This window comes from Leuresthes tenuis, unplaced genomic scaffold, assembly GCF_036924035.1.
Source record: "Leuresthes tenuis unplaced genomic scaffold, fLeuTen1.0.hap1 SCAF_11, whole genome shotgun sequence".
NCBI lineage: Eukaryota > Metazoa > Chordata > Actinopteri > Atheriniformes > Atherinopsidae > Leuresthes > Leuresthes tenuis.
Window position 1 is genome coordinate 20,580,557 of NW_027325365.1, and position 26,442 is coordinate 20,606,998.

Sequence of the window (26,442 nt, forward strand, 5' to 3'; positions counted from 1 at the left end):
GGCTAAATGGAATCTAATGCTGTGCATGTACCCAATCACTAAAACTCAGATCTAAAGTCTTTCCCAGGCAGGGTTTTATTTTCACTCAGCTCCAAAAGGCAGATGCAGTGTGTACACACACGCCACAGGGAAACGACTTGCACCGTAAACAGCTGTAAATTTTTTTTGCTGTGGCCTCGCCTTACATCAAGATTTTATAACACCGATTGATTAGAATTTTATAATGTTTGCTGTGACTGACTGACTCCAGTCAATGGATCTGTAAAAGGAAAGGCATCGTGCATGAGCTTTGGGTCATAAAGAGGCAATGATAGATAAAAGCGGGTTCACTGGGGGCTGAAAGGACCGCTGCCAACTGAGGCTGAGAATCTGGCTGTGCTTGCGTTTTAGGAACTGCACACGGAGAACGTTTTATTGCACTATTTATTTCCAAGAATATAACGCATGGTGAATCACCTTTACTTTTGGCCCGCTGGGTCTGGAGAGCTTGCCCACAGTCTACTTCAGATATGCACTGCCACTCATTCACATAAACCAGCGGGCACCAACATGTGCAAAAACAATGTTCTGCTGTGCACCAATGAGCATATTCTCAGCGCAACGGCTGGGGTTAAGAGGCAGATGTTATTCCATCCTGATGACTTTCAATTCAGAGAAAATGCAGTCAAGGATGAGAGTTATTTTCAGCACAAAGACGTGCAATTTACTGTAGTAAAATGGTATTTGTTAAATGGATTGGAAAACCAAGGACCTCAAAGGCAAAACACTGGAACCTTATTAGCAACAATCAGCAAGCTCCTCACATTCAAATAAGGTAAACCTACTGAGAGGTGACTTCATGTACTGCTGTTCATTAAAATGCTATTAGCTGGAAAGTTTGCAGAACCTTTCACCGAGGAGAGCCAATCAGGACTAAATCCAACTGTGATGTATTAACTGGAATATCTCTGAGTCAGGCTGGATTACCAACCAGGCAAAGCCGGCAGCCTTCCAGGACCAGACATTCAAGGGCTCTGAAGCCAACAGTTCGTCTCAAAGTTGTTTTTGTCTTGTTTATTTGTTTACGTGTAAACTTTTATTTTTTTTAAGAATCTTTCTCCGCTGAAGATCCTCCATCATGTGGCACCAGTCCTTCAGACTTTCACCGTTTCAAAAATCTGAGACATGAATTGGTCATTTTTTATGTTTTAGTTGTTTGTTGTTAGGTTTTAAATGACAAAATCCAGACAGAGAAAATCTAAAGTAAGGTTGTGTTATTACACAAAAACAACATTTTAAGAGCCAAAGTACAACATTTGTATATATTTTGATAATAATTTTCTGTGAATTTATCAAATGTCAGAAAGTAGAAAAAACATGGGCCTTGCAATAGACTCAAACTACTTGTGACAAATAAATGAATTGATTCATTTTAAATATTCTCAGCAATCATTTGCAAATCACATTTCACTGAAAATAGTACACAGAAAACAAATATTGTAACTAATAAGAGAAAAGAAAAAGAAAAAGAATAAGAGAAAAGAAAAAGAAAAAAGGAATAAAAGCTAAACAAGGCTTTTTGGAACATTTCACAATAAATTTAACTTTTGTTTAACTTTCAACAGGTCGGTAACATGGCAGTAACATGCAACTGGGTATGAAAAGAAAAATGGAAAAAAGCATCCTGGAGCAGAGCTTCAAGAAGTTTAACCCTCTGAAGGTTGCATGGGTATATAGTTAACTATTCAAACTTAAATTTTCTCACAACTTGGAGATGTCACTTGCTATTGCACTTTATATCGTTGAAATAATTCAGAAACTTGAAAGATCTGCATGGGCTAATTTGGATTTGAATTAATTTTATTTTCTTGGATAACAATGAATTTGATTACAATAAGCTTGAATTTGTCTGTATCTTTGAAGGGCTCTGAGATGACATTAGGTGCGACTGAATTGAACTGATTGCAGGGGAGAGTGCTGAAAACAAAAACTAAAAGACTATGACTATAAGACCCTCAAGCAGTACTCTTTTGAAACCATACATTGTTTCCACCGCATTATTGTGTCTGTTTTCAAACACTGTCAAGTAAAGAAAATAACATATATGTAAACAAGATCCAGAAATTCTTCCAGCTTCTCAGAGCTAAACTCACTTATGGCAGGGGAAAATAACTCCAACATGTGGTCTGACAAGCAAAAAATCTGAAGTTCTTTTGGAAATCATGAGGCCTGTATTTTCCGGGCTATCAAGTGGACTCAACTTGTCATCGGTGGCTTGAAATTAAGTTACTCAAACTTTACATTTCCTAGCTTGCTGACATGACTTAGGTCTGTAGATGATGATAGATAAAAATAAATTAGAGCAACTCACCAGGAATTGACCACAAAACAACTACTGTCATCAGGAGTCTACAGCAGTGTTGTCTACAGCAGAATAGCCAGCATGTGAGAGTCGCATGTTTTAGCGGACTTTTCAACTTAAAAAAAACCACAATGCTTTACAAAAACAAAGACACAGCGAATCTGACAGAGAGATGGGCATGTGTACCATACTGCATTTACCTAGACAGCAGACTGGACTGGAAATGCAACACCAAGGCCGTCTTCAAGAAAGGACATACAGACTGTACTTCTTAAGTAGGCTTAGGTCTTTCAATGTCTGCACCAATTTGCTGCATTTCAAACTCCATGGAGGAGAGTGCAGTCTGCTTTTCAACCATCTGTTGGGGCAGTAGCAGTAGAAAATGCTTGCGTTTTCTACTTTTTAGTTTTTTAAATAGCCTAATGCGAAGGATTTTAGCAAATAAGTCTTACCTTCACAAAAAGCAACCACAGAATTTGAGCTGATTCTCCCGGGATTTCGTCACTGTGAAGTATCTAAGCCGTACTATGAGGCAAACTTTATAAACTACCCACGTTCCGTAGAAAATTAACTAAACTGACTAGGTACCTTACAGGTGTCTCCATTAGCTCGCGCAACATGAGCGTCGAACCAAATGGTATCGTCCGTTGTCGGGGTGTTAAAGAATATATTACAACAGTTTTTTCCAGATATTCTCATGGAAACTATGTTGTAATATTTACTATAGCAGATATAATTGAATATAAGAATGATTTAATCACCTCCAACCAGTCGTTTTTCTGGTTTATGAGGGATAGTGGAGTTTTAGATCTAGTTCTTACCTCCTTAACTCATAAGGTGACTCCACCAGCCTAATTTTTAACGCAAAGATACACCTGTACCTTTAGAAGCAGTATTTTGTTAAATTTTTATGCTATAACTTGGACAAAATCTGTCTACTGACACGCTGACATACAAATATAAACCTGAAAAAGTATTCAAAGCACAGCTGAGATGGGTTTATTTTGCAGTAGATCGAGCATGAATATGGCATAATGCCACTATGAAGACAAAAAAAATAAAAATAGAATAACAGCTATGCTGTTGCTGTTGCTTAAAGAGTCCACAGTTACTCTCTGAAGCACAAGGGTATATAAACTATCAGAAATGCTTTATTACTGTGACAAATAGAAAAGCAAAAGAAAAATTAGATATGGATTTTACTTTCATAAAAAGCTGAGGAAAGTAGTGGATATTCAGTTTAAGTTTTCTTGAGTTTTGAGGTTTAAGAAAAGCAAAAACAACAGAAACAATAAATGAATAACAAAAGCTTGTGGCCCTTTACAATTGGAATTGTACTCACTTTCCAGGGTCTTAAAATCTGCCTGGGAGCTATGATGGAACCAATCATGAGATCAGGAAAATTAAACCTTCAAAATAGTTGGTATTTGGGTTCTGTTGCCTGACAGATATATTGAGATAACGGAATTTCTAAACCAAACTTCCATAATAACCTGAAATCTGTTCACGTTAACAATCTGAATGTAAGTATGTATGTATGAGATACGATACAGAGCCCCCTAAAATCCTTCTTAAGTAAATCATTTTACCTTTGAGCGAAATCTGATACCAACCATACCTGGCTAATCCCAACTAAGTGATATTACGTCAGAAAACCAAGAAGGAGGTAGCGAATCTCCATCGTAACATGTACATGTAACTAAGGCAACCATTAAAATAAAATCCATGACAACAAGAATGTATTTTAGTCCTGACGATGAAAATGTTCCAGCCAACCAGGAAGTGACAAAAAAGTTTTGATAAAGTGTTGTTGAGTTATTAGTGGAGTCAATGTCAGTTTTAATTTCAAGTCAAACAAAGGTTGAAAGTGCTGCTCTTAGCTATTGTCCAGTGCAGCTGCGGTCTGAGCTTCTCACTTCAGTAACAATATCACAATGATGGAGTGAACAGATCTACAAAATAATAGTGCAATGGTAAGGCAAGGCAAGGCAAGTTTATTTTTAGAGCACAATTTGTACACAATGGTAAGGTGACATCTGTACAAAGTTAAAATTAAGTGTGTTGTGAAAAGTTAGTATAGTACTCCTTGGTGAGTCGAATATGATGGTATCTTACCACCTTATCTAATTAGATTTTCTATGACTGGACCATAGGATGACACTCTTTATTGCTCCAATCTTTTTTTGTATTTCACATTAAATTATGAGAAACCCAATGTGATGTTTCAAATGTCAGCCCACTCGTTTTGATCAGAAACTCTATATGAACTGGATTTATTTTAAAATAAACTAGTTTTCATGTTTCTTGTTTTTGCTGTTTACATTGATGAAGTGTAACAATGTTCTAAATGTGAATAATTTTTTGACAAAAGTTGCTCAGATAGAAAAGAAATACGGATATTTGTAAGTAGCCTATATAGACTACCTCAAGTGTCAATGTTAATGTTAGGTCGAGCTCTTGCATTTCGTACAAAATATCAGTGTGCAGTTTCAATAAAGGATGTTGCAAGTCTCAAATAAGCAGCATGCTATTGTCACAAAAGACCACAAGAGGGCAGGTGTGGCTTACAAGTGCAAGCAAACCACAGAGGAAACAAGATATGAATACATTTGCTGCATCTCTAGACTCAAAACAAAAGTAAAAGACAAGTGTATAATATATATAATATTATATACGTTTAATCCAGTTGTCTTGAAACGTGCTGACGGAAGATTAAAGTGATTTGCAACGTGTTTTAAATACCGCTTCATTCTGCTCGATTATCAGCACCATAGACAGAGGCTAACTTCAGCACCATGGACAGCACCTGAGTGAGCACAGTGCAAGATGCCCTTAAATATAATAAATACAAACAAAGGGAAATTAAAACTAAAATGCTGTCGTGACATGGCAGAACATGGTACACTGTGTTCAGATCCACGCGGGGCTGAAGCCACAGTCTTCCCACGCATATCTGGGATTTCCTCAGATTTAAGAGGGAGTTGGGGGAAGAAGGAGGATTTCGTAATCGCTCAACCCTTACATCGAGCATGACGTTACGGCGCGTTACGTCAGACGAGGGGTAAAAGGGATGGGTGAAATTTAACCCTTCCTCCTCGGTGCCATAATATGGGTCAATAAACAGTGAAAATGCCATTATAGCGCAGTTTGTATTATCGGGTTTAGAACAGTCCCATGATTCGTGAGCTGATGAAATGTTGTATACCGGGACGGTAAATCGTGATTGCATCTGATGTCATCCTCTGCTCTGGCTGGCTGAGGCGAGTTTCCTGTGGTCGTAAAACAAGCTGCTATGATTTCAGCTGGTAATTACCTAAACATAGTTAAAGGTTTTCAAATGTTGTGGGTTTGGAATTACTTTTCATAAATGCGTGAGTGCTTTTGAGCACATCAATTCTACTGACTTTGTTAGATTAATGTGCTTGTCAGTAAAAAAAAAAAAATAAGTCAAATTACAGCAAAGCCCCATGAAGCTAAATCAATCCACTCAACATCTCTTCCACAAAACTGTTTCACCCACATGCGCTTGTGTTTGATCAGTGCAGATGTTAGCCAGTCATCACTGCCACATACAGTTAGAACTTATCGACCTCCACCCTTCTAATATCTGTTGATGGGACTAGCTGCACGAATTCGTGCACGAGTTGCACGAATGGTTGATTTATTAACGAAGGACTGTAAAATGACACCAGATTTTAGGGCAGAGGAAAGCTAAATGGTTTTCCGTACTATTTCGATTTTGCTAAAGGTAGTATAGGGAAATTTCTCGAATGATGGTTCACAAAAGTGAAGTAATAATTGCACTGAGACAACCCTGCATATGTAGTTTTCCTTCAGTCGTTCCCTGCTGCTTTTGGTTATATACTCGAATTTCACTTACGGACACCTGCATTGGAAAACGAGGGAGATGGAGTGGCGAGCCTCTGTTAAACAGATTTTTATTTCTCAAACAGCTGGGTCGATCAAGAGTGGAGGAAGCCGGTGAGGGTGGAGGGAGGGGAGGGGAGGGGAGCGGTACGAGATATTCTCAGCCGCACCGTAAAAGGGGCCGTCCCTGTTTGTGGAGATCTGCCCGAGAAAGGCCCACCTATAGTGATCATCTGAAGATATCTCCCATTTAGACGATAGTTTGACTCGAGTGTGTTACCGGATCATAAGGGGACAATTTGAAGGTTATTCGCAAATAGGTAAGGATGTGTTTTTTTTTTTTTTTATGAATTTCTTTTCTATTAATGTTCATTTTAAACATATAGAGGTCACCATGCCGGAATGTCGTCATGCGTTGGACGGTACCAGTTTGCACCGTGCATGGAATTATTAAAAGTTCATAGACGTCAGTTTATATTTTGTGCCTGGAAGATAACGCTTAGGCGAAAATTTGTACATATGGATGATGGATGTTTGTAGAATTGACCCGCACCATCCGGGATGGCTTGGCGCCTAACGCAGGGGTATCACTCAAGCTGTTAGTCTGCAGCTCAGTCGGTTATCTCTGTAATATCGTGCGTGATCGATTGGAAAGTCTGTTTCCAAATAATTCGATGGTTAATTAGTCATGCTAACTGATATCCTACTGTAGCCTACATTGTACTTCCCTTCCCCCAGCAGCGTAACGTGGCTTTTGAAATTAAATCCACCTTCCAATATGATATACAGTCTAGTCCTTTAAGAAATGAGGAGCAGTCCTGTCATCCCACTGCCACCGAGAGTAGTATTACAGAGGAGCAATAATTAATGAGCGTCTCTACGATTAACCATTTAATTTTTGCCTTTGAATATTTCATGTATTGACGAGGATGTGAAAAAGGGGTTGAATGCATGAGTGAGCAATCGGTTTTTACTACAGCCTGATGGCTGCTCTGCAGCGGTCACGATCTACCACAGGAGGCGGTGCTGCCTTTTCTCACCACAATTTAAATGCTCTAGTGTTAAACACATAAAACACGATTGTTCCTAAGCATGGATTGACATAAAACAATTTCACCCCCCATGTGAATTTTCAAGATTAAATCTGAATGTGCATCATGATCTGAAAGCCACATGTGTGAGGAACAGGAGTGGTAGTCACTGACAGCTCATGTGGTCCATCTCTCCACAGTAGCTCGGCCAAGATGGATGTGTTTATGAAGGGTCTGTCTAAAGCAAAAGAAGGGATGGCTGTGGCCGCAGAGAAGACCAAGGAGGGAGTTGCAGTTGCAGCCGAAAAGACCAAGGAAGGAGTGATGTTTGTAGGTAAGGTAATCACACACCTATTTCTGTTTGCAGGTTATTTATATGCAGATCATACATGGATCCTTTGTGACTGGTCATTTCCACTGCTACATGTAGGAGCAGCAACAAAAAAGCCATTTTTTTACACTTCAGCTCATGCAGCATATATCTTGAATATGCACTAACTTCCATCACTGGTTTGGTAGATATTGGATCATGGTTCTGATACACGAAACAAACCTGAAGAAGACTGTAAGATTTGTATTTACCACTTTGCCCAACACTGAAGCATAATTTTGGGAAAATATTGCAGTTATTTATAAGATTTGTTGAGTAGTTCAAGCTAAAATGCCTGATATCTAGTAATACAGTTATCTCCTTTGTGCTCTCCTTTGATAAATTCAGTGTTGGTCGTTAGAACAGCAGCGATATGATTAATCCCACCACCTATCAGATTATCAACATATTCTCATTCCTAATGCTTGCTGATGCAGTATACATGAATCTTATAGTTTTGTCTATCAAATGAAAAGCAGCGACACGGCATTGACTGCATTCTTCAGTAGTTGTAAATAATGCACCAAGTTGAGGAGTAATTTTGATGTGTGTGACACATATAATCCATCCTCTTGCATGACTTGAGTGGGCTACAAGCAGGAGATGGAAGTGGGGGTGGGGGTGGAACAGTGAGATAGAAGCAGCTCCTGTCACATGTCTGCACATTCGACAGCAGCAGATTGTAAAGCAGTCAAAGCCCATGATCACCTCATTGAGTCAAACAGACCAAAGGCCTCTGATTTTGTTCTGTCCAGTGCAGGCTAATTTCCGGACAACCGCATTGGTATCTGGATGCCTCCGTCTCCTCGATTACAGTGAAGCAACTAATTATAAAGCTGAGATCTAATCCAATCCAAATTAAATCACTAGTTTTAGGTCATCATTTACATCAATAAGCACATGTTGAATGGAGGTGGTTGGCCTTGTGATGAATTGGGACGTTCAGGGTGAACCCTCCACATAATCACCACATGATGAACACCTGAAAAAGGATTAGCAATCTAGCAGAAGGAAGAGCAACAACTAACATTTAAGAAAGACCAACTTTCCCTATTCTACTTTCTACTTTCTATACTTTCTGTTATGCTTCACATATAAATGAGGAGCTATGCAGTATTTAATCTGGGCAGTTAAAAGTTGCTGGGCAATAATTTAGTGTTTGGGTTATTCAAGTCAGTAAGATTTACTCTGTGTTGTTAGATAAGAAAAGCAGCAAATCCTCTAATCGACTGTGCAGAACAGTATGCAAGGTTTCTTTCTCTTTCCTTGAAAAATGACTAAAAATATTGATGAATCATCAAAAGAGTTGGTGACAACACTGTTAAGTAGCAGCGTGATTAATCAACCATTTCAATCCTGAATGGAAAAAGATCTAGAATTCATTAACAACAATGAGTAGATACAACACACAGCAGCTACTCATAACTAAAACATCTCTGATGAATGTGATGAATGATTCCTTATGAATTTATCAGTCTGTGTGGCTCAGGGGAACCAGAGCTCACCTGCCAGGATTTTTTTATTTGCCACTGGCTGAGTTGTTGCCAGAGGACCCAGATTTCCAGTGATGAACCTTTAGACCTTTGGTTCTGCAACAGTGTTTAGGGAATGTTCAAGAGACGGTGAGCATTAAAGCACAAGTTATTATGTGTCAGCAGTACTGTCGTTGAAATCTCATTCATCACACCTAAACATGTCAGGCTGTAGTCCAGACATGCGCAGGCTAATTTCCCATGGTGTCCACACTTCACAAGGAGGGAAAAGAACATTACAGCGACTTTGTTGTTGCTTGTTGAGCCTGTTGGTGCCCTGGAAAGCTGCATATGGTATGCTTGAAGGCTACTCATGGAGGAGGGGTAGCAGAGATTTGATAGGTCTATGGGCCATCTTTTGGCAGCTGCTGCTGCAGGAGACCTCCCACCCAGCTGAGCAGTCAGACTGAGCAAGGCAAGGAGACACAAGATCTCATTTGATGTCACAGCAAACAGGTTGATTCACAGAGCATCTGTTTTTCGCTGTTACGACTCAGTGGATAACTTATAGTGTACGTTTCGAATGTTTTCACTTTGTGAATCCTTACAGTCACATCACATCATTCTAACCGTGGCAGCTCTTTCCTGCTGTTCAGTTTACATAATTACTGATGTCACTTTCAAGCAAAACAAAAGTCAAAGCTTGAAGCGATATCACATAGATATACCTATGTTAATAATCTCTCAAAATTTATCATTATTATGTTGCTTGGTATTGTTGGCGGAATCAACTCATTTATTTGTTTGATTGGTTTATTTATTTCTGATGTCATTTAATGGTTGATGATGCAATAGTAAAAAGGAGGAGGGACCAGAGAGGACTTTTCTGCACTTTGGGAACTTTGATAAGCATTTTTAACAAAATTCTCAAAAATGCTTGTCAGATATCTTATTTTTGTGCAAAATGTTCCATATTACATTTTTATTAATGTTGTCTGGGAGGATTCTACGCTTGGAAAGATTGCATGTATCATTATCAGTACTTCTAATATCATCTAGCTATCAGAGCTTCGGCTATTGTACATTTGTGTTATTGTGAACATTGTGCAGTAGCTGCGCTTCACCAAAGCCAGTGCTTAAATGCAGGCATGTTATGCTTTGAGCCTTGCCTTTAGTTGAGAGAGATACTTCACTTTTACTTTGGCTCACCTAATGTTTTAAAGGCCCTCAGGGACCAATAAGACATGTATGTGCTGCACACCAGAGAGGATGATATGGCCTGAGAGATCAGAAGCAGTAGGCACACAGTGGATCACCTAAATAGCTTGGAGTATATTTCAGATGTATCTGCCAAAGGTCAGAAACCGAAGCAGTGTCTTAGTTGTAGTTCAAACCAGCTACAGAGTTTATTAACCCCTTAAAATAAAAGCACAGAGAAACCCAGAGGGTCAAAGACAGGATTATTCTCCAATACCTGAGGCACTAAGGGAGTGATAGATATAAAATTATATTGCTTTTCTGATATTAAAACTAATTCGTTGATAGTGACACTTCAAATGTAATCACAGTAATTCAATTTCACTGCTATCTTGTGAGAAGTTCTGAAGAAGGCTGGGAGTTTGAATTAACATTGGACATTTACCATGTCAACGTCCTGTACTATGGCAGCCTGGTGTAAAGAACTGTAAAAAAACGAATGATAGTAGTGCTTTAATTGTTAGTTTAAAAAGTGTAATGTTCAAATATTTACACAAACAAAAAAAAAGCAAAACGGTTCATGATTGGCGAGAAAAAAAATGACATTTTTTGACTAATTTCCTTTTTGTTTCCTATCTCAGGTAACAAGGCCAAAGACAGCGTGGGCACGGGTGAGTTTTTCGTCAGCTTCTCAAATCCTAAGATGGTTTTTAATGAAGTTAGAAGCTCAGTAGAATTCCACTGGAAGAGACAAAACTCTTAACTAGAAAATGGCAAATTAGTGATGGCAAAGGGGGAGGTTACTGGAGGGGTGAGGTGTCAGTCAATCTGGTCAATAATCAGTGGAGAAACATAAGAAGAAGACAATGGTGCTTTTAATCTCAGTAGAGCGTGTTAAGATAATGTTACATTGTGTGTGTCTATCCATCTCAGTGGCTGAGAAGACTACAGGAGCCGTTGGAAATATCGTCGCTGCCACTGGCCTTGGGAAGAAGGACGAGTTCCCAACTGACATGAATGTAAGTACTGTGTATCACTGCAGCTGAAACTGGGCAAAAGATCGTGGGAGGATCTCACATCACCAGATGTGTCAGAATTTATGAAATCTCCTCAAAGATTTAGTTAGAATTGCTTGTGTTATGGTAACAATAAACCCTTCCCTGCAGCCTGTCAATTCCAGTCAGGGCTAAAGACCCAGTTCACAAATATCTGCATTTTGTTTTGGCTGTGATTTTATTCTTTAAGTGATGATAAACGCTGTATCTCTGTCGCTTTAATGGTTTTTTTCGTGGTGCTTTTGGTTTTACTCTGCACCCCTGAGATGAGAACAACTAATCATGCTTTTGGTTTATTTGAGCCTGAAAACTGGACAGCATGTTGAGAATATGCTTGCTCTGAACGGGCAGATCATATGCCACATTAGGATTATCCTTTGTATCACCTCTATAATTATACCCAAGGCAGCTCTATTTAAGCGGGATGAAGCAGTACTAATCATACTACTTCAGTACTTTCAGCAAATGTTAGTATGAACAAGGATATCTTTGAATCACAACATTCTCAGAGCAAAGAGAAACACGTTTTTTTCAGAGGCAGAGTTCTACGTGGAGTCACTGGTTGCAACAGTCAGCAGACAGCAAATAGTCTCTGCAGCATCAGTCTGTCTGATCAGTGTCATTATTTCAAGTTTTAATTGGTCAGTGGTGGATGAAGTATTCAGAGGCCCTACTGAGAGAAAAGTACCAAAACAACACTGCAAATATTCTCAAAAACCACCCACTTTGATCCTTACACTACTACATTTACATTATGACGTCATTATGAATAAAGTAAAAAAATAGAAAAATAATTTGTCTGTTGTAATTGAAGGAGGTGGAACTCAATATGTAAGGCTGTAACTAATGATTGCTGTCCTTCATTTCCTGATTTGCTAATCTCCTTCTCAAGGAGAATGACCCTGAGAACTTCAAGCTTATTCAGGTTCACAATTTTATACTTCATACTCGACTTCAACCACCAGCTTTCACTGGATTATAGTCATTGTCACCAAGTGCTATACACCCCTTTATTTTCTGCAGAGGGCTCCTGTCGGTAGACAGAACAGTACTGCTGCATGTTCACACTCATGCCTGCGGAGAGCAGAAACAGAAGTCTTGGTTCAATTACAGTTGGCAGCCTGCTCTGAGTTATGATCATTACTTAGTTAAGATTGGTGTAGCGGAGCCAGGTGTAAATCTGAAGAATCTCCATATTATTTGTAGACAGACTTACTTGTCTGCTTTTCATCTATTTAGTCACTTTGCCATTGGCTTTATTTTAATCAAACAAACCTCACACCTGGGGAAAAATTATAACATATCATTGGGGGAAAAGCAGGAGAATTTTGCTTGTGGCTTTAACTTAGAAGCATTTTTGTTGATCTGGCAATATTGAAGAGCGAAATAACAGTTTTTATGTAGATATAAGAAAGACTGACTTGTTGTTTTGCATGGATAAGATACGATACACTCAGCCCTTGCTTTGCATTTATATTAGATGAGGCTTGTTGCTTCCTGAAGATGAAGATAGTGCTGTTCACTGAACTGCATTCAGTCTATATTAAGGCTTCAGTTCACAGTCTGTCCCTCTTTTCAGGTGCCTTGTGACCTAAACAATCTCTCTGTGGGACTATCAGGTCTCTCCAACACACAACTTTTCCATTATTCCACCCACCCCCCTCCTTATGACCTCAATGACACCGCTTTCTGTCTCTCATTATTGTTTTTTTTCTATATGTGGTCATTTTTCAGATGCAAGAGTCATGAGACACATTTGAGATGGAACAGAGAAAATTCTACTTGAATCCAAATTTCGAATTTGAATGACACGTGTTTCATTAGCAGACTGTGTTCTCCTTTCTGAGTTCTTTACCTTTAATGAATAGTTGACCCACTGTCAGGAAGCTGACATTTTGTCTGTCTCTGTCAGGCTGTCAGAGAGATTGTGACAGACAGTGAGAGCTCCTCATCTTGTCCTAAGCACTCGTCCCTTAGAGTTGGACCCTCTCTACAGACTTGCTAATCCTCTAAATCTGACAGCATGCTTTAATAGGCTTCTCAAAGAAAAGGTCAAAGTGATAAACTGCTCATTCCAACACCCAGACAACAGAGTGATACACTGTTAAGATTGTAATAAAGTTTTTTTGGTTCAGTTTAATGGATGATTGTACTGGAGATTCACTCTGTCTGACTCTATCCCGCAGAGACACTTATCAACCAAAACATTAAAGCCACTGACTGGTGAAGCTGTGGGATGTACCAGGGAGCAAATTAAAAATCAGTTTTTGAATTTGATCTGTTGGAAACATGGCAACATTATGACCACTGGGTCAGAGCATCTCCAGCACAACTTGTTTTGTGAAGTATTTCCAAAACAAAGTTGTTAGGAACTATCAAAGCGGTCCAAGAAAAGATAGCATATAAGGTATCCAGTGCTCACTGATGTGAGTGAGGAACCAATAGTCACTTCTGTGTCTTCTGCTGGATACTGATACATTTTCAGAAAACATTATAGACTATAATAGAAACATAAAGTGCATCACAGCTTGCTGTGGATTGAGTTGTGTTGCTGCTGTCCAGCCAGAGTACCCATTCTGACCCCTGTTCACCCATAATAGGACAGATCTGGATCATGAAGCAATGGAAGAGAGTGGCCTGGTCTAAAGAATCACATTTTATTTTACATCATATGGATGGCTGGGTGCATGTACACTATTTCCACGAGGAAGCCATGGGAGCAGAACTGTAAGAAGAAGACAATGTTGTGATGATTTGGGTGACGTTCTGCTGGAGAACCTTGGCACCTGGGATTCATGTGGCTTTTTCTTAGCATCCAGTTGTTGCTAAGAACAACTGGATGCCATCACACTGCCCCAGTTGGATTGTGGTTTTATGAACATGACAAGGACTTAGGCACAATCCCAATTCCTGCCCTTGTCTCTACTATTTGTCACTATGCCTCCATTTTGCAGGGGTATGGTCCCCCTTTGTATTTGGGGATCAATAATTAGTCGTCATCTATCCATCCAAATGGCTCCCAATGGCCAGGTTATAGGGCTAGATGACTTCTGATCCCTATTAAACAGAGGTTTGGGGCTAAGTGGAAAGGGTAAGGGGTCAGTTGGGACTGGGCTGAAGGAGGCGCCGATCTTGCTTCCACATCTCTCTGAGCTAAATCTGATCTAAACCATTTGTGGGATGTACTGACACACCATGTCCAACCTGTATATGTTCCATCTCAAAACTAGAAGGACTTAAAGGATCTGTTGCTAAGATCTTGGTGTCTGATGACACAGGTACCTTCAGGCACCTTGTTCAACCCATGCCTCGATGGACCTGGGTTAATTTGACAGAAATAGGGGCCCTGTACTATATTGGACATCTGTTTTTAATACATTATGGCTGTTTGATATGTTATAAAGGAAACATAAGTAGAAGTTTGGACCACAGATTTTCACTTCATATCCAGTCATACAGAAAATTGAATGACTTTGAAAACCTTTAAAACCAAATTTAGTATATTGCTTTAGACATTTGTGCTACAGTGTGAACATGATGTTCCTCTTGTTTTTTAGTCAAATCTGAATTCAAATGTGCGACCAATCCGTCATATAACTTATCTTTACACTTTTGCTGTTATTTCATAGACAGTCTTTTTCATGTCCCCTTTTTCTCAGGCAATGATCCATCTGATTAGTTGTTGTCTTTGGGGTGGTATCCCATTGTTGTATAAGAACATGCTTATCTTGTTGTTGGGCTACAGCAATAACACTGGTTTGATACAGCACACAATATTACTATCTATTCTCCTGTGACCTAATTGACTTGATTAGCGCTGGGTTAAAAATAAATGATTGGCGACCCACTAGCTTTGTTCTCAGGGCTCACAGTAGCAGGTGCAGCAAAGATGGAGAGCTGTCCTCTTCAGAGGACTCTCAGGGGGTAGTGACTGTGTAAAACCACTTTCGTTCAATGTCAAGATACAAAGTTATTGGATTCTCAGTGTTACCTGAGATATGAAAGGATCATTTTGAGCATGTTTGATATTTCTCTTGTTAGTTAAAGCCATTCATAGGCACATACGCAACAATGAATACTGCCTGTGCATCAACAACATGAAACGACAAGGGCTTGTCTCTCTAAATTGCTCTATACCATCCGAGAAATTAAAAACATGAATAAATCAATGATCTGCAATTTGCAACCCGTGCAACAGTGTATCTTCATTACCATGAAAACACACATTGTAATATGTTTTGAGTCAATGCCAGAGACAGCCTCACATTACTTTAAATATTCACTGGCTTATAAGATATGAATTAGTCTACTATTGAAACTAGACATCAACAATAAATTAAATGAATGGTCCCTTTTGTGGGCTGCTGCACACATCACTTGCTGTTTTAGGAAATTATTTATCCTTTTTACAAGTGAAAGTGAAATTAAAGTCATTTTCAAAGTTCCAGTCCAGCATTTAATTTAATCTCTAAGAACTAGTCAGACATAATTAGATTTTTTTAGGTTTGAAAGTTTTTGCCACAAAAAGATTTATGGCCTTGAAGTACCTCGGGTGTGACTACACTATTTTCCTCATTCAGTGAGTGGGTATCTATGAATATGCTAATCTGAACCCGCCCACACTGATATCAGCAGATAACGCTGCCGGCCCTTTCTTGTCTGACTCTGCTACTCTGTGCAATGGCCATGGTTCAACGGTACATGTTAGAGCCACAGAGGAAGGACTAAGCTGAATTATACAAGGTTCCATGCAGATGGAAGTTTCAGAATGCATTTCCCATCTGTCCTTCTCAATTTTAGAAATGTGTCAATATTAGAGTGCTTGCTGGTGCCTGCAGCCATAGTCTCCAAGTGGCTCCTGTACCAAGAGAGTCACTGCTTAAGTGCAGAATTTGCTGCTGAGAAAAGACAGATTCTAGTAGCCGATTCTCCGAGGTTAACCCAAAGCCTATTGTTACAATGAGTGATTTTGTGGATGTTAATGAACACATTAACATCCAATGAACATTAACATCTGTCACGTATGGTGAAGTACGTGTACGTGCCGTGGTGAAGTAGGTCCCAGATGCAGATATTTTAAAGTAAAAAACTTGATTTATTTAAGGGAAACAACAAAAAGCATGGCTGAGCCGGAATACTTAACTGTGAAAAAACTTGACAAAAACAAAAACCTAGAAATGGGAAAAACTTGACCTGGGAAACCATGGACAAACCTGATAACTTTGACTCATGAGGGACAGTGAGGAATTTGCAACGTGTATAGGGGAACCTGGAAACTAAATACTGAAGGGAGTTGATTAGTGATGGAGTGCAGCTGAAGGGGAAACACAAGTGAAGTGAGTGAACTTAATGACAGGGCAAAGGAAACCAAAAGAAAACATGACAAAACCAAGAACTAAAAACATAACAAAACCAACCGATGTGAAAACATCCACATTAATGTCCAATGAACATCACAGAAAAGGGCTAAGATTTTCTACCCTGGGATTTGAAGGAAAAGAAAGTTATTCAGGGGACCAAAGGGGCACGTTCCCTGATTGCCCGACATACTTATTACTGAAAAAATCTCACTTAAATTACATAATAACCCGTTGACGACATCAACAAAGTCCTGCTAACAACATGCTGAAAAGGCTGCAATTGGAACCAATTGTGGAAGATGAAAAGTTAGAATCATAAACAAAACATGCCAGGTCTGACAAGTAGCTTTTTCTCCCTGTCTTTTTCACCTAACATGTGCTAGCTTCTACTCATAGTTTGGCTAGCTTCACAAAGCAGAAAAAATACAGAATATGAATACATAATATCTAAGGCAATTATAACACTCACTATCTTTGTAACCATGCTCCTCTTGGTTTAACCAAATAATAGCCAGCTAACAATGGTGTTAGAATTAAGGATTTTATTACCTTTTATTTCATTAGTATTCTCAGCCTAAACCACAATGTTTTCTCAGGCTGTGCAGATCTGATGTCCTTCGAGGAGGAGATTTGATCACGAGAAACCAGGACACAGTTTAAAGTGAGCTAAAGACTTCCCTTTAGCTCACTTTACCAGTCAACCAAAGAGTAGTTGTTTCATGTCACAGTGCCAGATGAATCAGTTAACGCAGTTCACTGGACAAATTGAAAGGCTTAAATTCAGACAAATTTCTGGGGTCTCTTGGATACAAGAGTTCATTTGAGAACAGGTCAAAAGCCTAGCTTCATATACAGTATGTATACTTGCTTCTGTTGCTGTGACTTTTTCCTTCTCTCATCTCTGTTTCCCTCTCACCTTCTCTGTAGCCTGAGGAGTATGGGCAGGAGGCCATGGAGGGCCAGGGAGAGGCAATGCTGGAGCCAGAAGGGGAGACATATGACGAGACTCAGCAGGTAATCGGCCTACACGACACAAGGAGTATCACATGTCACAGTGCTTAAATGAAACAATGATTGTGCTACAGATAGCTTTTTGTGTGTTGTGTGATAAGCTCCAAAGTGGTGCGCTGCAAGCTGGGATCGGTCCATTCACTTACAGTAGACAGAGGCTCATCAGTATTCACAGGCTCTGCATGGTTACGCATTTCAGCCGTATCGCATTTCAATAGCACTCCACTCTTGCCCTCTACTTATGTCCCACCCAAACACTACAGCTCAAGTTGAGGTTATTCTTTTTTTCTCTGGAAATAAAAACAGAGGGCTGTTGCCACACATGCCAATTACCACTCAGCGTACAGTGAATACAGCACCACCTACCATCACTGAGTGTAGGCTGTGTGTCGTTTGGAGCGTGCTGGAGGCAGGATGTGAGTCTGACACAGATGGTTATTTTTGGAATTTGACTGTCAGGGGCGAAACAAACTGTGCAGAACCAATAGCTTTGAAATCATATTTTTAAATAGCTGTCATAATGCATAAAAATGTCACACAATGTGCTCATTGTGGGTAGTTTTACCATTATACTGTATAGGCTATGGTTTGGCCAGAAACCTACAATATTCTTAGTGAAGATTGAAATGAAATCAAAGTTAGAATCAGCAGTAGCTTAAAGATCTGATTTGAGATTTTGCACATTGTCTTTCATATTTAATTTTCAATGCATTTGCTTGGATCTTCCAGCCTCTTTCTGTGGATTATTGTATTAATAAGTGAAAGGAATGAAAATTAGATATTCCCTGAGACCCAAATTAAAAGGGATTTTTCTCAGCGACAGTAACCTGTATCATCCTTGTCCTCCACCATCTCTCTTTCCTACTCCTCTGCATCTCTTTCCCCTCCCCCACCCTTTGGTTCAACAGCTATGTACAAGCTATGTCTGAATGGGTGTGGTGATGACGTTGTGTGCCTCTGTGCATTATGGGTAATGTCAGGGTCTCCCTGCATTGCTGTAAATATGGAGTATGAGTGCTGCGTAGTGAACCAAGCTCTATCTATTCCACAATCATATTTGGTTTGTGAATACATGAAATAACTTAGGACCATTGAAGGGTGTGTGTTACAAAGATACAGGAGATGTGCTCACGACTCATCCTTAAGGCCCATGTAGGTCTGTGCTGCCCTCTGCTGGCTGATGATATGAGCTGAACCAGCAGAGGAGCTCAGCTGTGATTGAGTAGCATAAGCAGCAAGCTATCACGTACCACCATGAGCTCAGTGTCATGAATTCTTCTTTAACAGATTAAAATTCAATTTGATGCGATTAAGTTTTAATTAAAAGCTCTATGTTGAATTCAACCTGGAGCCTCTGTCTGCTGCAAATTTGACCTGCTTAAAATCTGTTCTTCTTTTCCCAGGAGAGCCAGGACTACGGGCCGGAGGCATAAATGCATTAGTCTGAGGCCACCATCCAACCAGCAGCACAATAATATTTCTAATAATAAAAAGGACAACAATGCTGAAACTATTACAATTATATCCCTGTTGCAAAAAACAACAAGACAAGCATTCCCACTGAAAAATGTTCTTCCTTCAAGACAAATCTTTTATTATTATATATTGTAAATGTCATGTTATTAATGTAGTGTGTTGGGTGTAGGTATTTATTGAAATGTAGGAGTGGTCCTCTGTCTCATTTCCTTGACTCCCTCCCAATGAAATGAGACCAGAGATAGGGCTTGTGACTTTGTACTTGTGTGTATCTGTATTTAGAAACGTGCAATAGATGTTAATCATCTTCCAATGAGACATTGGGAGAGGAAAAAATAAATATGACCGGTTGCAAGCAGATATGAATACAATAATATCCTCTTAAGTGTCAACAATGCCTGTTTGTGGGTTTCTTTTTTTCTTTTTTCATTTCTTTGAAGATTAATTCCTTTCTGAAGTAAGAGTTTTTTACATTGTATCTTTATAGTTGCTCGTGAATCATTCCAGTAAACTATCTGTTAGAAACCGACAGAGGATACATGTTTGTGTGTGTGCGCGTGTTTGTGTGTACTGAAGATTTTAACAAGTTAAAGTCAATATATTATGTCTTGGAATCATAATGGTTGTCATATCAATATGTGCTTTAAATTGCAGAACTTGTCAATATAAAGGTTTATGTGTGAAGCCAGACATGCAAATCCTCTGTAAATAAAAAGTCAAAAAACTTATGTTAAGTTTCTTTTCTGAGTTGGTCCAATTGAGTAACCACAGTAGTATGCATCATCCTGGTGTGTTTATTTTTTTGCTCACTCGTGTCTGGGGGTTTGAATGCAGGATGTGTAAAATCTGCTGACCAGGCTCTGGCCCTTGGCAGGATGCTGACATTCTTGGGATGCCAGTCTGATCAGGGCTCTTTGGGCAGGTTTTGTTTGGGTTAATCCGGCTGGAGCGTGCAGGCGAGGTGGTGTCAGGCTCGAACAGAGGGTATTAAACAGCCACTCCTGTTGCTGTCCAGTGAGACGGATGTTTGGCACCTGCAGGGACAAAGACTGGAGCCATGGCCTCGTTTAAGAAGTCCTTTGAGGGCCTGAAAGGGACGAGTCACTCAGCAGCAAAAGGAGTCACAGACACTGCAGGTACAAATTTGCTGTATTACACAGGGCCAGAGAAAGACCTAGTAGTCAGAATATTTGAATGATGTCTAAAAAGGTTTTTCAGCATGCAGATCACTTAAAAGCAAGCTTAGACCCTGTAATGTTTCCAGTGCAGGCAGCTCAAGATGCTGTGCAGCAGGTGGCAGACTCCTCCAAAGAAACAGTCAGCACAGGTAAACAGCACATTTCTCTGTCGATAAGGCATCTAAATATCATAATGCTTAGACTGTTTGGAGTAGGCATGTCTAATAGTGCAGTCAAAGGCTATCAATCTGCACAATAAAAACTAAGCACTTGGATGAAAAGTGTCACTAATACCAAATCTTAACTGTCAAGTTGGGGACTTAAAGAGATACTGGAAACACTGTGAAGCTATCGCTAGACATAACAGTGTGAGCTTATAAATTATAGAAATAAAAGCTAGAAATTTTTGCTTCCTTTAAAAGAAATAAAATCCTCATAAATTATATCAGGAGGAGAATGACTGATCAGATTATAACGTTTGGATATATTGTAACAAACCTATATCTTTACTTCTCGCTTGTGAGAAAGTATGAAAAGTTTGACAGCCTGAACCAAACTGCCTCAGCCAAGTACAGATGATTTATGTAACCTACTAAATATTTCTCCTCTGCTTTATTTGGAATTTATGAAGCTGCTCAAGAAGCCAGCAGGCAGACTCACGCTGTCATAGGAAAAGCTGCGGACAAGGCCACGGACACCATCAAGGAGTTTGGACAGACAATGGAGACCAAATGATCCCCAGAGAATTAATTGTTCTAGCTGAAATACTTGAGCCAAGTCTGACTATCCAAGGCTTTTAGATGACAAATAATGTATGAGGATGGAAGTATGCCGCCATCAAACAAACTATAATGTATACATATACATATATACACAAGTATGCTGCATGTATCTCTAAACAGTTAACATTCCAAAAAATTCTTTGTAAATTGTCCTTTTTTTCCTGATTTTGCTTTTTTTTCTCTCACTCTTTAAAACAAATTTCATTTTATGTGATCATTTTGGGAAATAAACAAATATCAAGTTCTCTCTGAGGCTCATAAAATGTGATACCCTGAGTGTTATCTCCACTGTACAGTAGAGATAACACTGTTATAATAACTGGAGAAGTATACGTGACGCACCTTGTTTTTGCACTATGGAGAGTCTTATCAATGAATCACCGCAGTCATTATTACCAACACATTGCAGAGGAGATGGCCTTTGGCAGGCTGATGGCCCCTGATGAGAGTGTGATCAGAGCTGTCTACCCTGGTCCTTAGCTGCTCACCTCCCTTCATCACACTATGTAGTTGCCAGGCAACAGAACTAAGTGCCGCCTCGGGATTGGTTAAGGCCTCTGAATTGATGGTGAGACTACTTCTGTCGGTACACTGTGTTCTGGCTAGGTTCACCGTGACAGTGAAGCAAAGAAAAGGGAGGATTCTCGAAATTAAAATAAAAATGAACATCCTTGATCTCAAACAGTAACCTAAGAATCAGAGGAAAGAACATGTGTCTCAAAGATGAGAGGCTGGATGGAGAAATGAGCATAAAATATGCTGTTTTACAAGTGTTTGTTTGTGTGGGAGGCACTGTTCTACCTCCTCCAGGCTCCTTGAGGTTGAAATTCACTGCTGTCTTTTATTTAGAGTTGCAGCAGAACAGTTACTGTCTCTAACATTTCTTATATGTCCCTTCCAAAACCTGAATGCGCACGATTTTTTTGGGTCCTATAACGAGCCTGCGATGACATGCTCTAACAAAAAACATGCATGCTTGTTCTCGTAACTGCTCATTGATTTCATGAGTTTTCAGTCAGACGTGGCCTTCACAGGCACACTCTCAAACTTCAAAACACTGTAACAATTTTAAGTAGAAGAGCCCTTCTTCTGCATACTTCACCCTCCCTCCAGAGGCCCCTCAAACTGATCACTTGTAATGACGTGGGAGCTTGTATCATCAGTTTGAGCGTCTTCTAAAAATTTCTCCAGCTAAAGCCACTTCACCAGATCACAGGTTTATCTGTCTGTTCACAGTTGCCATTGTGTTGCTATGAGAACCTGGAGTTAATTACTATGATTTACTTATGATTAGAGAGCTGGAGAGAGAATTTGTCATTACATTACCACTCGCTGCCAGAGCTCAACCGTGGTTTCCAGGGAAACTGGAAATGTGAAGCTTTTCAACAGACACAGCCACAGCCTGAAGAGCGAGGATTGCCTAAGATAGATTCTTCTAGAGACAAACCTGTAGCCAGTGCAATCAGAATCAATCAAACAGGGGAGCTGTATGGACAGATGTCGGTCTCAATCAGGGGTGAGATCTGTGGTGTTTGACCCAAATCCGAAGAAGAGTTGTGGATAGGCTTCAGGCTGACTTTGGCTGCTGAGGTATGTCTTTGATTTTGAATTTTCACCTGTTTGTTTTATCATGTAAAATCCTGGTTCTTGTGCATATTATTTGATCACTGTGATGATGGACTGAAACAGAATTAAAAAACAAGCTAAGCTGATATATGCATAGGGTAAGAAGGGTCAGTTTACAATCAAATAGTAAAAAGATATGCAAGTGCAAAAGTATTTATTTAACTTTACTGTGTCCCATTATGCTGCAACGAGCATGTAAATGGTTTTCATCAAGTAGTGGCAGAGATTTCACTTAGTTGTTTGTGGATGTTAAGAGGCTTGACATCAACATAACACAATGTTTTAGTCACAAAAACAAGCTGTTGTTTTATCCTCTGCTCATGCGTGGGTTGGTCTCTGATTACAGTTTGTACAAACGGCATGTCTGTGCTGTGTTATTCACTACAGGTTAATCTACCATTTAAATGCAGAGACAGAATGGGAAGTCTTAAGGATGAGATGAGAGGTTTCAAAGAAGAGCACCAACCTTGTGAGAAGACAGAGGATGGAGGACATCCAGTGAGCTCAGGCTGCAGCTCCTCAGCTGAGGGACATCCACTACACACAAGTCGAGAATCAACAACTCGAGAGGACTATCAGCCAAAACGAGACATGAATGTCAGCTCTGTCGAGGAGAGAAACGAATGCCCAATAACAAAAGATCAAGTGCTTTCAGGAGTGGACTGTGATAACACTGAAAAATCAGGCTCTGAGCATGTCAAAGATAGTGCACAGACCAATGTTGTGCCTCTGACACCGCAAACAACAGCTGCACAAAACGATGCGACAATCAACCTCCAAAATGATGGAGATCCTGCGGATAAAAACATGGCTCTTGGCAGAAGACAAGAGGCAGACATTGAGAGTATTTTGGTTCCTGTGCCGTCGACTCCAGATCCCTCCGACCCACGGTCCCCAGCCCCTTTCGGGCAGCACCACATGCGCACACAGGTGAGCCTGGAGGTGGTCCAATGTCGCTCAGCAGCCACCAGCCCCATGACTCCTCCTGAGGGTGGCCATTCCTTCTTCTTTCCGAGCACTTTTGGGAATTCTGGAGGTGGTGATGCCAAAGATACGGAGCTGCAGGTGGGTCGTCAAGTGGAGTTCTGCTCTGTCGCTACATCCCCCATGACCCCAAAGACACCGTCAACCACAGCTTTCCCAGAGCTCACTGGGAGAGATGTGGTGCAGAAGGAAGAGAAAGTGAAACAGAGTTGGGAGCAGAGGGAGTATGGCCAACAAGAGAGTCTTACAGCAACAAAAAGTGCAGCTTCTGGTGTAAAAGATTCACAAGTGACTCTGGAGGACATTACCCAGCAGTGTAAGCAGCAGAGGATGGGGAGTATGGATCAAGACATTACAATCTTGGTGACCCACTATGGCAATAATGGGGAAGAAGAAGAAGGAAAGTCTGAGACATATTTTTGTTCCACTGAACCAGACATGATGAAAATAGATGAAAATGTAGTAGTTGGAGGAAACAACAGAGATATAAAGAGGGGGGATGGAAAGGAAAATGTCTCAGCAGAAGCTCCTGCCCATGTACAGGCGGAATCAAGCACACACTGTTCAAAAATGCAACCTGAGGAAACAAGAGAGTCAATTAAAGCAAAAGATTCAGAAGTCATAGAAAGCAAAGATGCAAGTGAGGAGTTGACAGAGGCTTCTGTGATGAAATCTGTCCCTGAATCACCAGCTCCCTTTGGTTGCCACAACATCCGCACACAGGTCAGCCTGGAGGTTGTGCAGTGTCAGTCTGTGGCTACCAGTCCTATGACTCCTCCTGAAGGGGACCAAGCCTTCTACTTCCCCAGCTCTTTTGGGAAATGTGGGTCTGTAGGTAGAGATACTAAAGATGCTGAGCTGCAGGGGGGTACCCAGGTGGAGTTTCGCTCTGTCGCTACAGCACCCATGACCCCAAGAACTCCAGTTGTCACGACTTTTCCTGAGATCAAGAAAGAGGCCAGCTTAGAGGATAAGATAGTGGAGAAGGAAGATAAAAAGAAGCAAGAGATGGAAGACAAAGAGGAAGCCCATAAAGAGTTGAAGGAGGACAAAAAAGAGGTTATAAACTGTACAGAAAAGAGCGAGGAGAAGTGCGAGGAGCCAGTGCAGGAGGTGAGCTGGGATGAGAAAGGGATGACCTGGGAGGTGTATGGGGCTGTGGTGGAAGTGGCCGTGCTGGGCTCAGCCATCCAGAAACACCTCGAGAAACAGGTGTTGAAGCAAAAGAGGCAGTCCTCCATGCCTCCCCCACCTCCGCTCAACCCATCAGCCACACCCCTCATTTTACAGGGGGGATCAGGTAAGGGTCGTTCGGGGAAGAGAGGGGAACAGGATGGGAAAGTGAGCAGGCGCAGAAGAAATCCCTTCCGCCTGCTTATGGAGAACATACAGCAGCCGCACTGTTGCTCCAGAGCTCAAACCAGTGAGTGACAGCAGAGCCTCTTCTTGAAATTTGCCAAAGCTGGCTGGAGGATCACATCTGGAATCCAGTGGCTGTGATTTACTATAGCCTGACACCGTGTTGACAGGGTGAGAAACAAATCGCCTGCTGACACAAGACAAACCAGCACAAAAGCATATGAAGCATTAATCACAGAGAAACAGCCATACTATCTGATTTTTCTTGTTTTTTCTTGCCTGAAATTTCCTTTGACATCACTTTGCACAGACTGGCAGAGTTATGGACTCTCTTTTGCAAAATGAAAGTGATGCAAAAGTGTCACTTTATTAGATTCGCTTCTCTACTTTAACGTTTTAATGTCCATTCAGTTGTGTTAGATCTTAAAGCTTTTTTTGCACCTCAGACAATATGAAGCCATGGCAACCAGCACTCCTTCCCCTGACTGCTAACTGAGGGAGATTATGATGGTTTTAGACCTTGTGGTCTGTCAGAGCAATGTGGAGATAATTTCTATGGGATGTATGAAAATTTAAATGTGTGCGAGAGGAATCTGCCAATAATACAGGTTTTTGTACATCCTATATTCTGCTCTTTGCTTTGATTTGGTTGTATAGTTAAGAGTATAACAATGTAATGATGGTGCCCACAATCGTTTCAGAAAAGTCATGAAGCCTGGCATCAAGATGTTTTTCAGTTATTGCTACCTACTGTATTTTTATGCCATGAGAAGTAGTCCAGTTGTAAACTGTGATGGAAATTGTTTTTAAGTGTGTTTTAATCAAGAGATCATTGCAGTGTCAGTGATGTTGGTGTTTGTACATTAACCTCACAAAAGTCGACATTTGAAGAGACAGATTTTATTTACAGATTGCACTTGTGATACATTCATTTAGTTGTCAGTAAACAGCAACATAATCTTTTCAAGCAGCTGCTTGTAAGAAGCTGCAAAGTCCCTCTGCATGGGTTATTATTTCAGCAGCAAGTGCATTGAACTCAAAGCAAACACTGGCAAATTAAATAAGATTTTGGCTGACATGCACTTGTAAAGGATCAATCACACACTGACATCACACAATGTTCTTGTAAATTCTTCTACTCTGATTTACTTTCTAGTAGCATCTGCTGCAACGGAAATCAGCATTTGATGTTGACATTACCTATATACAGTTTATTTAAAAGAGAACAGTTTTAAACCATTGTTGAATAGGTTAACAAAAATAAAGTGATACTCATGTGAAACAGTTGTTTCGTTTGCCGTCTTACTTTTTATCCAAAAGATTTTTTAGTTTA

The 26,442-nt window shown here is 40.2% G+C and overlaps 3 protein-coding genes across 4 annotated transcripts; all 3 read left to right on the forward strand.

Moving 5' to 3' along the window:
- Positions 1-6,353: 6,353 nt before the first annotated feature.
- On the forward strand, positions 6,354-19,905 carry sncb (synuclein, beta). The gene is made up of 6 exons (XM_072396021.1): positions 6,354-6,528; positions 7,440-7,573; positions 10,920-10,949; positions 11,212-11,297; positions 17,621-17,707; positions 19,108-19,905. The coding sequence occupies exons 2-6, from the start codon at positions 7,453-7,455 to the stop codon at positions 19,135-19,137; spliced, it is 354 nt and encodes a 117-aa protein (XP_072252122.1). The 5' UTR covers positions 6,354-6,528; positions 7,440-7,452; the 3' UTR covers positions 19,138-19,905.
- A 303-nt stretch (positions 19,906-20,208) lies between these two features.
- Positions 20,209-21,234, forward strand: adirf (adipogenesis regulatory factor). The gene is made up of 3 exons (XM_072396463.1): positions 20,209-20,316; positions 20,445-20,507; positions 20,990-21,234. The coding sequence occupies exons 1-3, from the start codon at positions 20,238-20,240 to the stop codon at positions 21,091-21,093; spliced, it is 246 nt and encodes an 81-aa protein (XP_072252564.1). The 5' UTR covers positions 20,209-20,237; the 3' UTR covers positions 21,094-21,234.
- Positions 21,235-22,417: 1,183 nt separating this feature from the next.
- Positions 22,418-26,373, forward strand: LOC140318655 (uncharacterized). 2 transcript variants are annotated; one of them, XM_072396464.1, is made up of 2 exons: positions 22,418-22,730; positions 23,154-26,373. In XM_072396464.1, the coding sequence occupies exon 2, from the start codon at positions 23,184-23,186 to the stop codon at positions 25,179-25,181; it is 1,998 nt and encodes a 665-aa protein (XP_072252565.1). In that variant the 5' UTR covers positions 22,418-22,730; positions 23,154-23,183; the 3' UTR covers positions 25,182-26,373. The 2 variants fall into 2 exon arrangements, with proteins under 2 accessions (XP_072252565.1, XP_072252566.1); XM_072396465.1 differs by having other exon boundaries at positions 23,177-26,373.
- Positions 26,374-26,442: the final 69 nt, after the last annotated feature.

Bases quoted from the DNA above. Each gene is read 5' to 3' on its own strand.
- sncb (XM_072396021.1), top strand. From the start codon at position 7,453: ATGGATGTGTTTATGAAGGGTCTGTCTAAAGCAAAAGAAGGGATGGCT. The intron at 11,298-17,620 runs GTAAGTACTGTG...CCTTCTCTGTAG, and splicing joins AGTTCCCAACTGACATGAAT to CCTGAGGAGTATGGGCAGGA. The intron at 17,708-19,107 runs GTAATCGGCCTA...TTCTTTTCCCAG, and splicing joins CATATGACGAGACTCAGCAG to GAGAGCCAGGACTACGGGCC.
- adirf (XM_072396463.1), top strand. From the start codon at position 20,238: ATGGCCTCGTTTAAGAAGTCCTTTGAGGGCCTGAAAGGGACGAGTCAC. The intron at 20,317-20,444 runs GTACAAATTTGC...TAATGTTTCCAG, and splicing joins AGGAGTCACAGACACTGCAG to TGCAGGCAGCTCAAGATGCT. The intron at 20,508-20,989 runs GTAAACAGCACA...GAATTTATGAAG, and splicing joins CAAAGAAACAGTCAGCACAG to CTGCTCAAGAAGCCAGCAGG.
- LOC140318655 (XM_072396464.1), top strand. From the start codon at position 23,184: ATGGGAAGTCTTAAGGATGAGATGAGAGGTTTCAAAGAAGAGCACCAA.